General features: G+C 38.5%; 1 protein-coding gene across 2 annotated transcripts; it reads right to left on the reverse strand.

Moving 5' to 3' along the window:
- Positions 1-216: 216 nt before the first annotated feature.
- LOC123512372 (baculoviral IAP repeat-containing protein 5-like) lies at positions 217-12,443 on the reverse strand. 2 transcript variants are annotated; one of them, XM_045268746.1, is made up of 5 exons: positions 12,237-12,443; positions 6,169-6,278; positions 5,611-5,728; positions 2,590-2,637; positions 217-1,061 (listed from the first exon to the last, which is right to left on the reverse strand). In XM_045268746.1, exons 1-4 carry the CDS (start codon positions 12,336-12,338, stop codon positions 2,626-2,628), a joined length of 342 nt encoding a protein of 113 aa, XP_045124681.1. In that variant the 5' UTR covers positions 12,339-12,443; the 3' UTR covers positions 217-1,061; positions 2,590-2,625. The 2 variants fall into 2 exon arrangements, with proteins under 2 accessions (XP_045124681.1, XP_045124680.1); XM_045268745.1 differs by lacking the exon at positions 2,590-2,637 and having other exon boundaries at positions 12,237-12,442.
- Positions 12,444-16,988: the final 4,545 nt, after the last annotated feature.

Raw genomic sequence — 16,988 nt, forward strand, 5'->3', positions numbered from 1 at the left:
ATATCACAAATCATCATGATCTGTTGGACATAACATCTTTTTTCCTTTTCTTTAATTTGCATGTTGTCAACCATCAGTGATGGAATATGTTGGGCTTATGTATGTGCTATCAGTGTTAATTAAATACAGTACATGACTGAAGGTTTTAGATCTTCATTAATTCTCACTTTAGTTCACATAAATCAATCAGTTAATGAGGAGATTAAGATATTATCATTTATCCATATATCCTGTACTTTATTGGTTGGAACACAATATTAGTCAGTGAAAATTTACATGGAAGTTGATATTTTACCTTACAATGTGACAAAAGGAAAAAATATTATATAAGCTAGCAGTTGTGATTAGTTTGAAGTTAAAGTTAAAGTTTGTTGGTTTTAGTTCTGGTAACCACCACATCTGGTGCTTTCCAGAACATCAGCTAGGCAAACCCAACTCCTCACTGTGGCACTTCAACCACAGCAGTAAACTCCCAGTAAACTGCTTAAACTCACGAGCTCAAATAAGACTCGATCTGCCGACCTTAACAATGCCAGGCCAGCGCATTACCACTGTACTAGCCAGAGGTTTAGTGAGGCAGTATTCACTGGAGATGGTAGTCATTACTGATAAATCAATTCCAATATTGCACTCCTTTCATTATTTCCAAAAATAATTATCCAAGATCACCTCAATAGTTTAAGACTTTCACAAACAAACATTGGGTGAGCTTGAAGAAATAATTGTACCAAAATAAATGTAAATCATGTGTTCTCATATTTCTAATTGTCACTATATAACACTTATCTATTTATTGACTTTCAAAATTCTAGCATGTAAAAAGACATCGTAACTTGGATTAAAAATGTAGCTAATTCTGAACAATGACCAGACTGAAATGTGAGTTGCATTGCCAGACCTGGCCATACCTTGTGTGTATCAAGTCAGTAAAACTAAAGCTGGATAATCCAAGGTTTTCACATCTTTAAGATCAGGCTTCTCTATATCATATTCTCTAGAACTTTTCTGGACTTCTGAGACTGATTTTTGAATTCTTCAATTTTCTTGGTTAAAATCTTTTTCTGAAAATGTAAAAAAATTATCATAAGAAATGATAATAATATAAACACACACACACACACACACACACACACACACACACACACACACACACACACATACACACACACACATTCTAGGAGACAGGATAAGGAAATGGTACATAAACGAGAAGGAAGAGAAAAAAGTGGAACAAGTTTAACTAAAAATGATAAAGGCAAGAGACTAAAAATGATGTATACGAACATAGATGGGGTTTTATCAAGTAAATTAGAATTAAGAGATTACATAAAGAAAGAAGAACTGGATATTGTATGCCTGGCTGAAACAAAACTAAATGAGGCAATCAAAATAGACTTGGATAATAGGTATAATGTATGGAGAAGAGACAGAGGGGGTAAAGGAGGAGGAGGAGTCATGATGATGTTAAGGAAGGAGATAGTGATAAACCAAGTGGAATATGGGGAAGGAAAAGCAGAAGTACTGTATGTTGAGTTGCATATTAATAAAAAAGAGTTAACAATCATTGTAACACATGTGCCACCAAAAACAAATTCATGGACCAATCAAGAATATAAAGACATGATAGATGACACAATAAGGAGTCTAACAAGAATTGTTAAAGAAAGAAGAAAAGTGATATTAGTAGGAGATTTCAACTGTAAAGAAGTGGACTGGGAAAATTATGAAAGTGGTATGGGGGAAGAAGCCTGGGGAGAAAGATTCCTGAACTTAATGATAGACAATATGATGGACCAGAGAGTAAAGGATTGCACAAGATTCAGAGGAAATGACGAGCAGGCGAGATTGGACCTAGTTTTTACAAGGGGTATACAAATGAACGATGATATAAGATATAAGTGCCCATTGGGAAAGAGTGACCATGTAATATTAGAAATGGACACAGAAGAGGGAAAGGAAGATAGAGACGATTCATACAAAGGAGACCAATTAAATTACAGAAAGGCTGATATTGAGAATCTCAAGAACTATTTTAAAAACGTAAACTAGAAGGAGATGGAAAACTCAGAGACGATGCAAGAGAAGTATAGTTTATTTTTGGAAATATATAAAACAGGAGTCAGGGAATATGTCCCGAAATATAGACCTAAAGAAGAAGGAAAGAAAGATTGGTTTAATGCAAGATGTGCTAGAGCAAAGGAGAAAAGAGATGGAGCATGGAAAAGGTGGAGGAGAAATAGAAATCCAGAAAATAAGGAAAACTTCAAGGCAGCGAGAAATGAATATGTTAAGGTGAGGAAGGAAGAGGAAAAGAACTTTGAAAAGGACGTTGAAAAATGTAAAGAGCAACCAAAATTGTTCTACAGATTCATAAATGGAAAAATTAGGCAAAAAGAAACAATAGAAAGGTTAAAAGGAGAGAACGGGATAGTGGAAGCCCAAAAAAGTATGGCAGAACTATTACATAATAAATTCCAGGAGGTCTTTACAAAGGAATCCAAATTTGAAAGGCCACAGGGTAATAGAGAGAGAGTCTATATGAAAGAGATTAAAGTAACCAAGCTTGAAATAAAAAAGTTAATGACGGACCTGAATGAAGAGAAGGCAATGGGACCGGATGAAGTCTCAGGCAGAATACTGAAAGAATGTAGGGAAGAACTAGCAAGTCCTATATACATCATAAAATGCTCAATAGAAACTGGAACAGTACCAGTAGAATGGAAAAGAGCTGAGGTGGTTCCCATATATAAGAGCAGAAGGAAGGAAGAACCTTTAAATTACAGACCAGTATCACAAACTAGTGTAATATGCAAGATGTGTGAAAGAATAATAAAGAAACAATGGATCGAGTTCCTTGAAGACAACAAATTAATATCAAATAGCCAGTTTGGTTTTAGAAAAAGACGGTCGTGTGTAACTAATTTATTGAGTTTTTATTCTAGAATAGTTGATAGAGTAAAGGAGAGAGAGGGATGGGTTGACTATTCATTTGGATTTAAAAAAGGCATTTGACAAAGTGCCACATGCAAGATTAATATGGAAGTTAGAGGAGAAGGATGGCTTAAAAGGAAGCACATTGAGATGGATAGAAAATTATTTGAGGGGGAGAGAAATAAGGACAGTAGTTAAAGATATGAAGTCCAAGTGGAGAGCAGTAGAAAGCGGAGTGCCACAGGGGTCAGTATTGGCAGCAATACTTTTCCTCATTTATATTAATGACATGCCAAAAGGAGTGAACAGCTACATAAATCTGTTTGCAGATGATACGAAACTGTGCAGAGTTATAAAGCAAAAGAGGATTGTGAAATACTGCAAGAAGACCTAAATAAGATCTGGGAATGGAGTAAAAGTGGAAATGGAATTCAATGTGAACAAAAGCCATGTCATGGAAATGGGAAAGAGTGAAAGATGACCCGTGGGAATCTATAAGATGGGAGATGGAGTAGAACTGGAGAAAGTAAAAAGGAAAAGGACTTAGGAGTGACGATGGAAGAAAACAATCAACCAGTAAGCCATATTGATAGAATTTTAGAGAAACATATAATTTGCTAAGGAATATTGGAGTAGCATTTCACTACATGGACAAAGAAATGATGAAGAAATTGATAAGTACTATAATAAGACCCAGATTGGAATATGCAGGAGTACTGTGGACCCCTCATAAAAAGAAACACATAAGGAAATTGGAGAGGCTACAAAAAATAGCTACAAGAATGGTTCCAGAATTTGAAGGGATGACATATGAGGAGAGACTAAAGGCTATGGATCTACCAACCCTGGAACAAGAAGGGAGAGAGGAGACCTGATACAAGTCTATAAATTGATCAACGGAATGGACCAAGTGGATAATGAGAAACTGATCCTGAGAGAAGAATATGACATCCGAAGCACAAGATCGCATAGTAAAAAGCTGAGAAAAGGAAGATGTCTGAGAGATATTAAAAAATATAGTTTCCCGCATAGATGTATTGAGACGTGGAACAGTTTAAATGAAGAAGTGGTGTCTGCAAAGAGTGTGCATACTTTTAAAGTAAGATTGGATAAGTGTAGATATGGAGACGGGGCCACACGAGCATAAAGCCCAGGCCCTGTAAACCTACAACTAGGTAAATACACACACACACACACACACACACACACACACACACACACACACACACACACACACACACACACACTACATGCACATTTTTGTGGAAGATGCTAAGTTGCTGAAAAAATGCAAATGAGGAAGATTATATTGTTGCAAGAGGATCAGAACAAGATATCAAAGTAGAGCCATACATAGCAAAAGGAATATAATCTAAGGAAATGCAAAGCATGTAATGGAATTTGGAAAAGTGAGAGAATAAAAATATAAAAAATATTGTGCTAAATGATAAGTTGAGTAGAGCAGAAATGGAAAAAGATTTGGGTATTATTGTGAATGGTAATTTGATCGAAAAGAGACACATAAAGCAAAATTACAGGAGAAATGTATAACCTGATGAGAAGAATAAGGTTGACTTTTGTCTTTATGGATAAGGAGGCGATCAGGAAGATGATTATACAACTACTGATTAGACAGATACTGGAAAAGAAAGAAATTGGAGAGAGTTCAGAGAGCAGCAGTGAATATGATACAAGTATTAGGGACTTGTACTTATCAACAAAGGAAGGAAAGAGAAAGGGAAGACATCATTGCACTATATAAATTTTACAAGAATATGGAAAATCATTGCAATATATAAATTGTATGAGAATATGGAAGTGTTGGATCAGAATGACTTCATAGCTTGGGATATACATGATAATAGAGAACATGGAGAAAGGCTAAAGAAGAGTGCTTGTAGAAGAGACATAAAAAAGTATAGTTTTGTATGTAGAAGTATAGATATATGGAGCAGTCTGGATAAGATGGTAAATGCAAAAACATATACATGGATTTAAGGCTAAGTTGGATATATGGAGATGGAACGAGCATAGTTCTTTTCCCATAAAGCACAATACACACTACTATTAGTAAGCATGCCTGGTTTCCAACTGAAAAAGCAGATGTGTGGGCCTCTTCAATGTGTAGCCCATGTTTACCTAGCAGCAAGCAGAGGTTGTGGTCTCGCTGACCCTGTGCTTGACATGTGAGTGGTCTTAGGTTTGTCCAAAGATTAGTCACTTAGAGTTCTAATACTGACATCTTTCCAAAAGGAAATGGCTTGATGCATACACATACACACACACACTCAAACAGAAAACCTCTACACCATCAAACTGCCATAAATATGCATATATACCTAATATATGCACAATACAATTGAGGTATAACTCCCATTTTTTTACACCAGATTACAATCCAGAGAGAAACAGAAAACACAAGAAAATCATAAAAAAAAAAATAAATAAAAATAAAAAGTAATAATAATAATAATAATAATAATAATAATAATAATAATTAAATAAATAAATAATTCTTTCTTGATACACAGAAGCATGAACAATTGTCTTCATGTATACTTTCCTCAGCATTAACTGTGTGTTACATGAAATGAAATTTCATGGTCACTCCACAAGTCAGACAAACTACGATCATATTTTACAAACAATTCCTTGTCTCAATTAACTTGTTGCTCTCACCGCAAAGTTTGCTGTTTGGTGCATTTCCAGCTGATGCATCTCTTGGAAGGTAATCTTGCTCTCATCCTTATTCAGCATGACAAACTGGCAGTAGGAAGCATGGTTCTTGTGCTCTTCCCTGAAATATAAGTCAGAAATACTTATAATGCACAATGGACCATGAACACCAATTTTTTTCATTTATTTCTTATCTTGATTACTTCTCTCTATGGGACTCTCAGCTTATGATGCATACAGTAATAGTACCTGCAATACTTTAATCTTTGTTCTAAGCTCAACTGACAAAGTTATCTGATCGTAGATGAGCTTGCAAACCAAGTGCTGATTGGCTACTGTCGTGTATTTAATAAAACTAACTTGTAAAGATTTTACAATGTATTACATTAGTTTTGTAATTTGGTGCTTTTCATATAATAATTTCAACAAAAGAAAAACAAAATTTATAAAGAAAACCTGTCAATCAGTGGAAGGCTAATGCTGCAAAAGTACTTGAGTTAGGCAGCATTGCCACCATACAGGTCCACAAAGTGTGTGTGTGTGTGTACACTCATGTCTTACCAAGGGTCATCTTCTTCCTCCCACCCATCCAGCTCCTTAAAGCACAGAAAACATCGCACAAGATCCGGATTATTCTTGTTGCCAATAAAGTAAAACCCAGCTGCAGCCATCTGAAAAGGCAAGCAGACCATAAGACAGTGAGTCTGGACAAAACAGTGCCTTTTCAGATGAAGATGTCACACTGGCTTATCTTTAATTATATTATGCTAGGCATAAACATACTAGCACTAAAGCTCATATGATATTGGATCATAGTTTCTTTCCTCATTTGTCTATTTATATTTCATACAATGATTAGCAACAAAATATACACATAATTATCAATGGCATTCATAACTAGCTTGCACATCATCAAGTTCATATTAATGGCTGGAATATAAATACATAGCTAATAAGTATATACTAACAAATGTGCTCTCATTTTCTGTGTGTGTGTGTGTGTGTGTGTGTGTGTGTGTGTGTATTTACCTAGTTTTACCTAGTTGTAGTTTTACAGGGGCTGGGCTTTATGCTCGTGTGGCCCCGTCTCCATATCTACACTTATCCAATCTTTCCTTAAAACTGTGTACACTCATTGCAGACACTACTCCTTAGTTCAAACTGTTCCACGTCTCAACACATCTTTGCGGGAAACTATACTTTTTAATATCTCTTAGACATCTTCCCTTCCTCAGTTTCTTACTATGCGATCTTGTGCTTCGACTGGCATATTCTTCTCTCAGGATCAGATACTCATTGTCCACTTGGTCCATTCCGTTGATCAATTTATAAACTTGTATGAGATCCCCTCTCTCCCTTCTCTGTTCCAATGTTGGAAGATCCATAGCCTTTAGTCTCTCCTCATATGTCATCCCTTCAAGACCATTCTTGTAGCCATTTTTTGTAGTCTCTCCAGCTTCCTTATATGTTTCTTTTTGTGAGGGGTCCACACTACTCCTGCATATTCCAATCTGGGTCTTATTATAGTACTTATCAGTTTCTTCATCATTTCTTTGTCCATGTAGTGAAATGCTATTCCAATATTCCTTAGCAAATTATATGTCTCACTGAAAATTCTATCAATATGGCTTGCCGGTTGATTATTTTCTTCCATCGTCATTCCCAAATCCTTTTCCTTTTTTACTTTCTCCAGTTCTACTCCATCTCCCATTTTATAGATTCCCACGGGTCGTCTTTCACTCTTTCCCATTTCCATGACATGGCTTTTGTCCACATTGAATTCCATCTCCCACTTTTTACTCCATACCCAGATCTTATTTAGGTCTTCTTGCAGTATTTCACAATCCCCTTTTTGCTTTATAACTGCACAGTTTCACATCATCCGCAAACAGATTTATGTAGCTGTTCACTCCTTCTGGTATGTCGTTTATATAAATGAGAAAAAGTATTGGCACCAATACTGAAACTTGCAGCACTCCACTTTCTACTACTCATATCTTTGACTACTGTCCTTATTTCTCTCCCCCTCAAATAATTTTCCATCCAACTCAAAGTGCTTCCTTTTAAACCACGCTTCTCCTCTAATTTCCACCGCAACCTTTCATGTGGCCTTTATAAACGCCTTTTTAAAAACCAAGTAAATACAATCAACCCATCCTTCTCTCTCTTGTACCCTGTCAACTATTCTAGAGTAGAAACTCAGTAAATTTATTACACACGACCGACCTTTTCTAAAGCCAAATTGGCTATTTGATAATAATTTGTTGTCTTCAAGGAACTCGATCCATTGTTTCTTTATTACTCTTTCACACATCTTACATATTACACTAGTTAATGATACTGGTCAGTAATTTAGAGGTTCTTCCTTCCTTCCGCTCTTATATATGGGAACCACCTCAGCTCTTTTCCATTCTACTGGTACTGTTCCATTTTCTATTGAGCATTTTATGATGTTGTGTATAGGACTTGCTAGTTCTTCCTACATTCTTTCAGTATTCTGCCTTCATCTGGTCCCATTGCCTTTTCTTCATCCAGTTCCTTCATTAACTCTTTTATTTCAAGCTTGGTTACTTTAATCTCTTCCATATAGATGGTCTCTCTATTACCCTGTGGTCTTTCAAATTTGGATTCCTTAGTAAAGACCTCCTGGAACTTATTATTTAACAGTTCTGCCATATTTTTTGGGTCTTCTACCATCCCATTTTCTTCTTTTAACCTTTCTATTGTTTCTTTTTGTCTTATTTTTCTATTTATGAATCTGTAAAACAATTTTGGTTGTTCCTTGCATTTTTCGACTATGTCCTTTTCATCCTCTCCTCTCCTCTTCCTTCCTCACTTTAACATATTAATTTCTAGCTATCTTGAAGTTTACCTTATTTACTGCATTTCTATTTCTCCTCCACCTTTTCCATGCTCCATCTCTTTTCTCCTTTGCCCTGGCACACTTTGCATTAAACCAATCTTTCTTTCCTTCTTCCTTAGGTCTATATTTTGGAACATATTCCCTTACTCCTGTTTTGTATATTTCCAAAAATAAGTTATATTTCTCTTGAACCCCCTCAGAGTTTTCCATCTCCCCCCTGTTAGCATATTTGAAATAGTTCTTGAGATTCTCAATATCAGCCTTTCTGTAGTTTAATCGGTCTCCTTTGTATGATTCATCTCTATCTTCTTTTCCCTCTTCTATATCCATTTCTAATATTACATGATCACTCTTTCCCAATGGGCACTTATATCTTATATCATCATTCATTTGTATACCCCTTGCAAAAACCAGGTCTAATCTTGCTGGCTCATCGTTTCCTCTGAATCTTGTGTTTTCCTGTGTGTGTGTGTGTGTAATTCACTGTTTGATCTGCTGCAGTCTCTGACGAGACAGCCAGACATTACCCTACGGAACGAGCTCAGAGCTCATTGTTTCCGATCTTCAGATAGGCCTGAGACCAGGCACACACCACACACCGGGACAACAAGGTCACAACTCCTCGATTTACATCCCGTACCTACTCACTGCTAGGTGAACAGGGCTACGTGAAAGGAGACACACCCAAATATCTCCACCCGGCGGGGAATCGAACCCCGGTCATCTGGCTTGTGAAGCCAACGCTCTAACCACTGAGCTACCGGGCCGTGTGTGTGTGTGTGTGTGTGTATAATTCACTGTTTGATCTGCTGCAGTCTCTGATGAGACAGCCAGACGTTACCCTACGGAACGAGCTCAGAGCTCATTATTTCCGATCTTGGGATAGGTCTGAGACCAGGCACACACCAAACACCGGGACAACAAGGTCACAACTCCTCGATTTACATCCCGTACCTACTCACTGCTAGGTGAACAGGGGCTACACGTGAAAGGAGACACACCCAAATATCTCCACCCAGCCGGGAAATCGAACCCCGGTCAATCTTGTGAAGCCAGCGCTCTAACCACTGAGCTTGTTTTGTGTGTGTGTGTGTGTGTGTGCTGTGTGTGTGTGTGTGTGTGTGTGTGTGTGTGTGTGTGTGTGTGTGTGTGTGTGTGTGTTGTGTGCATGGTCAGTGGGACACAATGTGTTGGGTATAAATCCTGCATGATGCCATTAGGTGAGTGGGACTGTTTTGCCAGGGTCACTACCTGGTTTTACTATAGCATATCTGATACAAAGCTGTTTTTTTCTGAACTGACTTAAGAAAATTTTTTTTATCAACCAATCATAATTGTAGTAAATGGTAATAGAGAGAACATCTGAGCCTTAGTTTTGATAAGTTTTCATTAATCACAAATGCAACAATTTAAGTAAACTTGCATGGCCAGCAGCCTTGAAGGCAGTTTGAATGTGCTGATGTGACAGCCCATTATTAATACATTAAAACCTCACTAAGTCAGACTAATTGAGGGGAAAGGGCAGTCAAACTTATCTGAACCCATCACTGCATTTAGATTTCTTGTCTCCAAAGTGTTCAACAAACCTTCCTGACACATAATAGATGTTCTATATGGTAAGTTATTAATCTAATCTGAGGAAGATGCCTGTCAGCAGTGTGTGTCACTTCGACTAGGTTAGGTTAATCAGTCAGCGAGGTTAGGTTGGCCTAGCCTTAATAATTAGTGGAGTGCAGCTAGTGGCAGTGAGTACTGTCCACAAGAGTTATATACTGCTGTGCTTTGTGACACCACAATATTTTCTTCCAGTACATTACCATTTGTTTGAAACTGATCTGCCTTTTCGTTTCCATATCAAAAGAGTACTTTCTGAGGAGATGGAGGGTCTGAGAGTAAAGTGTAAAAATTAAAAAGTAATGATTTGCAAAAAAAAAAAAAAAAAAAAAAACAAAGTGCAGATTCATTCAACAAAGGTCTAAAATGATGAGTAAATAGATTGATTGGGAATTGAGAAGCTGGTGAAAGTAAAAATTTGCAGAATCTATGGTAGGGTTGCCATATGTCCAGAATTCAGATAACGAAGTCAGCGTCCGGGATCATTTTTGAAAATCCCTCAAATGATCGGAATTTCACTTACCATCAGTAATTTAAAAAATCACATTTATTAAATTTCCTTGGGTTGAAATAATGGGAGAGAGAGAGAGGAGTTCACCGAGTGGCAGCTGCTTTGGTTTGGTTTCGGTCAAAACTCTGACATGTATGGGTCCTGTATGAAGTCAATGCTCGCAGCCTTCCCAACGCCACCTCACATCGCGCCCCAGTCTTTAACCAGTTCTGATAGGAGTCAGTTTGGATTACTGTTTGCAGCCTTGTGACCTTGTCATTACAACTATTACTTGTTCTTGTCAAGATGCCCAAACGAAAGTGTAATTTCACTGCAGAGATGCAGAACAAACTCCGTGCTTCAAAAAAAGGCAGGGATGAGTGGGAAGCTGAGTGTTTGGTGTGCAACCCAGGAACATTAATTATTTGTCCCACTGGCACATAAAGGCATTAATGACTTACAGTGACTGTAAGTCACAGTCGCAGTGGTTGAAGAAGAGTTAGAAGATAGCAACTAAGCTAAGCTAAGTGGAGAAACGGAATTCAAGATTATCAGCCATATGCAAAGGTAAATAAGTTGAGTTTCTTTTAATTAATTTACATATTTTCCAGTATCATATCATGACCATAATCAGGTGTTAGTGAAGGTGTCCGGAATTTTGATAGTTCATTATGGCAACCCTAATCTATGGCTGGCATAATAAAGTACTGGAAGATCTTTCACTCTGAGTGTTCTATCTCTCCTGAAGATTTTTATTTATCACAACACCACATGCACATACTCGTGGACACTTTTAAATTAGCTCACTAGTACAGTTCAGTGGATCTTAGATCTCGATTTTTCTCATTCCGGGGCGTCCGTTTATGGAATTCTTTGCCTGACCATGTTGTTGCTCTGAACTCGCTGCCATCCTTCAAATCAGCCCTTCACAGTCATTTAGGCGACATTCTGTACGACTTTGTGGAGTAATATGTGATCCCCATGTATGGGGATCACAGATTGAAGAGGAATTCACTGCAGGACTTAGCCCTGTTAATGGGCCAAATATTTAGAATTAGTATATAATGTATTGTGTACTTGTAAGTGTATCTTTAAGTACTGATGACGAGGTCGCTGTGCCACTGATACAGGATAACCTAGATGGGCCCTGGTGGCCCTTTGATATCCTATTATTTATGTTATGTTATGTTATGCATACACACATGTGCTGCTGTTTGCTGCATAATAATATAATCTGAACAGTTTCAATGGGTACACATTCCAGTCCACTCACAGTTTGTTACAATCATCCAGTAATCTACATCTAAAGTTGGCTGGCGTACCCACTTTCCTACTCTTCGTGGTATTTTTTCTGGTCTGGGAGCTAACCAGGTGCGAATCACAACACTGCAAGTAACAATAGGTTTTGTGATAATGTTCTCTCTTGTCAGTAGTGGGAGCCAAAGTACGTAAATCAGTAGGAGAAACTAGGGAGAGAGCTCGTCAAGATACACTGACACTGAGCTTAGTGAGGAAACTGAATGACAAAACTGTCCATGCTCTAGACAAAATTGGACAACAAATAAAGAAACAGGATGCTATGAGATTATTCCTCCCTCCCGCACCGTCTACACATAGTAGCTGGGTTGCTTCCGGATTCGTGTGAATTTGAACTTTTCTCACCGCCTCCTTGTTGAGCTTGGTGTCTTCCCCATAGGGCCATTTCTTAAAGGTTTTCAGTCTCTTTTCCTTCAGTAACATGTTAACTGCGTCCTTGTCCTTCATGACGACCTAGGAAGGGCAATGTAGTAGCTTTTCTAGACCACCTCAAATCTTCAGCGGTACACGCGCTTATTTTCTGTTTGTGTTGACGAATGACGATTGACGATGACGATTTCTGCGTCTTCTTTACGGCGCCTCTCATCCGTGTGGCTATTTTTATTTCATTCTCTCTCTCTCTCTCTCTCTCTCTCTCTCTCTCTCTCTCTCTCTCTCTCTCTCTCTCTCTCTCTATTTTTTTCTCTTAGTATGAGTTAAACTTTACATTTGTTTTATGCGTGTGTTCTTAGCTTTAAAATCTCTCTCCTCTCTCTTTCTCTCTGCAAATGTGATATAATTGTGAACTGTAATTATTAGTCTTACTCTCACAATCAACTGCCCGGTGCTTCCCACTCAGAGAGAGAGAGAGAGAGAGAGAGAGAGAGAGAGAGAGAGAGAGAGAGAATCTTATTGATTTAGTAATATGATGTGTATAAGAAAGGAGGAGGTCTGGCCATGCCTCATAACACTGCAAGTAAGGAGGTCGGATTGGCATACCCGTACTGCCACACACACACACACACACACACACACACACACACACACACTCGACTCACAATCGAGAGGGCCGGGTTCGAATCCCGGCGCGGCGAGGCAAATGGGTAAGCCTCTTAATGTGTAGCCCCTTTTCACCTAGCAGTAAATAGGTACGGGATGTAACTCGAGGGGTTGTGGCCTCGCTTTCCCGGTGTGTGGAGTGTGTTGTGGTCTCAGTTCTACCCGAAGATCGGTCTATGAGCTCTAAGCTCGCTCCGTAATGGGGAAGACTGGCTGGGTGACCAGCAAGTGACCGAGGTTAATTACACACACACACACACACACACACACACACGGTAGCTCAGTGGTTAGAGCGCTGGCTTCACAAGCCAGAGGACCGGGGTTCGATTCCCCGGTCGGGTGCAGATATTTGGGTGTGTCTCCTTTCACGTGTAGCTCCTGTTCACCTAGCAGTGAGTAGGTACGGGATGTAAATCGAGAAGTTGTGACCTTGTTGTCCCGGTGTGTGGTGTGTGCCTGGTCTCAGGCCTATCCGAAGATCGGAAATAATGGGCTCTGAGCTCGTTCCGTAGGGTAACGTCTGGCTGTCTCGTCAGAGACTGCAGCAGATCAAACAGTGAAACAAACACACACACACACACACACACACACACACACTGTAGATTAGGATGATAAGATTCTTTTTTGGTTTGTCATTTTTTTCTTTGATGATGTGTTTTTTCTTTGTGTGTGTGTGTGTGTGTGTGTGTGTGTGTGTGTGTGTGTGTGTGTGTGCATGAGTATGATTACTTAGTTTTGCTTTATGTTCGTGCTGTCCCATCTCTGTATCTTTTAATATCTATCTTAGCCTTGAAACTTTGTATAGGGTTTACATTTAGCTACTGTTTCTTCTACCAGACTGTTCCATACATCAATATTTTTATACGGGAAACTATATCTTTTGACGTCTCTTGTACCACCACTATTTCAATCTTTCCATGTCCCTTACCATCACTTGTATCCCAAACCATCAATCATTCGGGTCCATCTCCTCCGCTCCCTCTTATAGCTAGTATGTAGATTAGCACTGGATAAGTAAAAGTGTACTTGATAAAGCTGATCCATTATCATCTAAGTTACGAGTATTTTGATAAGCGGCGGCGGTAATCAGGCGGGATTGATGGTCGACAATAATGATGACGATGACGATGACAAGGTTAAGTGAGTCGGTATTAGAATAGAGCGTAACGAGTTACTTTCGTAGTTGAACAGTATAAATGATCATGTGATGCACTCGTGGCCGACAGCTTTACGTAATGCATGGTTTACTGCGCAAGCTGATCGATTATTGACATAATTGTTCTGGGTCAAGGCCTAAGTACAAGCGAGGGAAGAAGGCCACCTTTCTACCGTTGTCTTCTCATTACACCTACTAGCAATATCCTGTACTTACTTATTCTAGTTCACATGTGCAAGTTTCAGTCGGGGAACGTTTATAACTGCTCAGCTCACACTGTTGATCTACAGAATTACAGTGTCTCGGAATAAGAGAAATATAAGCAACACAGTGAAGGGCAGCTGATATGTACAATAGTCTATCAGAACAAATAATGACTGAAAGAAAAACGAAAGAACAGAAATAAGAAATCTGTTGGGACAAATATGGAATTTGATGTCACCAATTTTAGCCGAATAGCTGAAATTATTGAGTCCAGGTGGCTGAGTCCTGTATTGAGGAACCAGGGACTCTCCGTTGGTAAAAAAAAAAAAAAAAAAAAAAAAAAAAAAGTAATACCATGATACGAAGATTTATGATTTCATCTGTTGACGCAATTCTTCGGTATCTCTCTCTCTCTCTCTCTGAAGAGTTTATGGTATTTATGGCTGGATTTGTGTATTGTTAGGACTTAGGAGTCATGGTGAGACAGTGTGTGTGTCTTTGTACTAGACTTCACTATGTGCTAAGTCACAGTGATACCGATGTTCTGACTCAAGCATAATGCATGGGTTAGTTCATGACGATGGTGCATGGTGTATATGGGCTTGGTTCATGACAGTGTATGGGGGCGTGCACGGTTAATAATATTGATGGGCTGTTTAATACGATAATTCGTGGTGGTGAAATCATCTGACGTGTATTTGTGGTTTTGCCATTAATGCGCTGTTAGTAGGATGTCTTTGTGAGAGATGCAATGTTGCGGTCTGTGTAGTGTAATCACTATAATCACGTTCATAAAGATGTTCGTTGAGTAGGTTAAGCCGCGCGTGTTCTTTGCGTCTTGTTTTATCCCTATTTTGACCTCTATCGTGAGATATAGACGCTAAACTTAAAACACAACAATCAGTCATCCATGCATGTGTTGTCAGGCAGAGGCCACTCATGCCGGCCTATCTCATGTCCGTATAATTATATATATATATATATATATATATATATATATATATATATATATATATATATATATATATATATATATATATATATATATATATATATATATATATATATATATATATATATAATGTATATAAGGGTGAACCAATGAACATTCCTCTCCTATAGATTGATTAGCATGTTGTTATGTAAGGAGTCAGTCACGCGGCCTTAGAGGTATAAGTGTGTGTGTGTATTCACCTAGTTGTAATTTTACAGGGCCTGGGTATCATACTCGTGTGGCCCCGTCTCCATATCTACACACATCCAACTTTCCTTTAAAACTATGCACACTCCTCGCTGACACCACCTCCTCACTCAAACCATTCCACACCTCCACACATCTTTGTGGGAAACTATATTTCTTCACATCCTTCAAGCATATTCCCTTGGCTATCTTTTTACTATGCGATCTTGTAGTTCTATTTAAGTTTTCCTCTCTCAACATCATTTGCTCATTATCCACTTCATCCAGTCCGTTCAACAGTTTATAAACCTGTATTAAATCTCCTCTTTCTCTTCTTTGTTCCAAGGTAAGCAAATTCATTTCTTTTAATCTCTCCTCATAGGTCATTTCTGCCAATTCCGGAACCATTTTTGTTGCCATTCTCTGCAATCTCTCCAACTTCCTTATATGCTTCTTTTTATAAGGGGACCAAACCACTCCAGCATATTCCAATCTTGGTCTAATTACCGTACTAATTAATTTCTTCATCATATCTTTATCCATATAATGGAAGGCTAATCCAATATTTTTATCAAATTATACGTTTCTCCAAACATCTTATCAATATGAGCCTCAAACTGCCCATGGTCTTGTATTATCACTCCCAAATCCTTTTCCTTTTCCACCTTTTTCAACACTACTTCTTCACCCATCTTATATGACCCTCTTGGCCGTCTTCCACTCTTCCCCATCTCCATCACATGACTTTTGCTCAGATTAAATTCCATTTGCCACCTCTTGCTCCACTCCCAAATCTTATCCAGATCTGCCTGTAAAATTTCACAATCTTCTTCACTCTTCACACACCTACACAACTTCGCATCATCCGCAAACAAATTAATATAACTGTTTACTCCCTCTGGCATGTCATTAATATATACAAGGAAAAGTATTGGTGCCAGCACTGAGCCTTGTGGGACTCCACTCTCCACCACCAACCAGTCCGACTTTGCATCCCTTATTACCGTTCTCATCTCCCTCCATCTCAAGTAGTTTTCCATCCACTTTAACACTTTTCCTTTCAGTCCTCCATAAATCTCTAATTTCCATAACAGTCTCATGTGAGGTACCTTGTCAAAAGCTTTCTTTAAATCCAAATATACACAGTCCATCCATCCCTCTCTCTCTTGTATTTTGTCAACCACTCTTGAATAAAAGCTCAGTAGATTTGTTACACATGACCTGCCTTTCCTAAAGCCAAATTGATGATCCGATAATAACTTATGATCCTCCAGGAACCGTATCCAATATTTCTTTATCACCCTCTCACAAATCTTACCGACCACACTTGTTAGAGACACAGGTCTATAGTTAAGAGGCTCTTCCTTACTGTGGGTTATGTATTGTATTAATGCATATTACGTGTATGTGGCAACACTGTGTATTTCTCTGCGCATTCAGCTAGCGCGTGAGCCTGTGCTCCCGAGTCGCTACTGGCCGCCATTTCCTACCCTTTGTAGCTCTAAGGACAAGTAAAGAA

Source organism: Portunus trituberculatus, chromosome 33 (assembly GCF_017591435.1).
Source record: "Portunus trituberculatus isolate SZX2019 chromosome 33, ASM1759143v1, whole genome shotgun sequence".
Lineage (NCBI taxonomy): Eukaryota > Metazoa > Arthropoda > Malacostraca > Decapoda > Portunidae > Portunus > Portunus trituberculatus.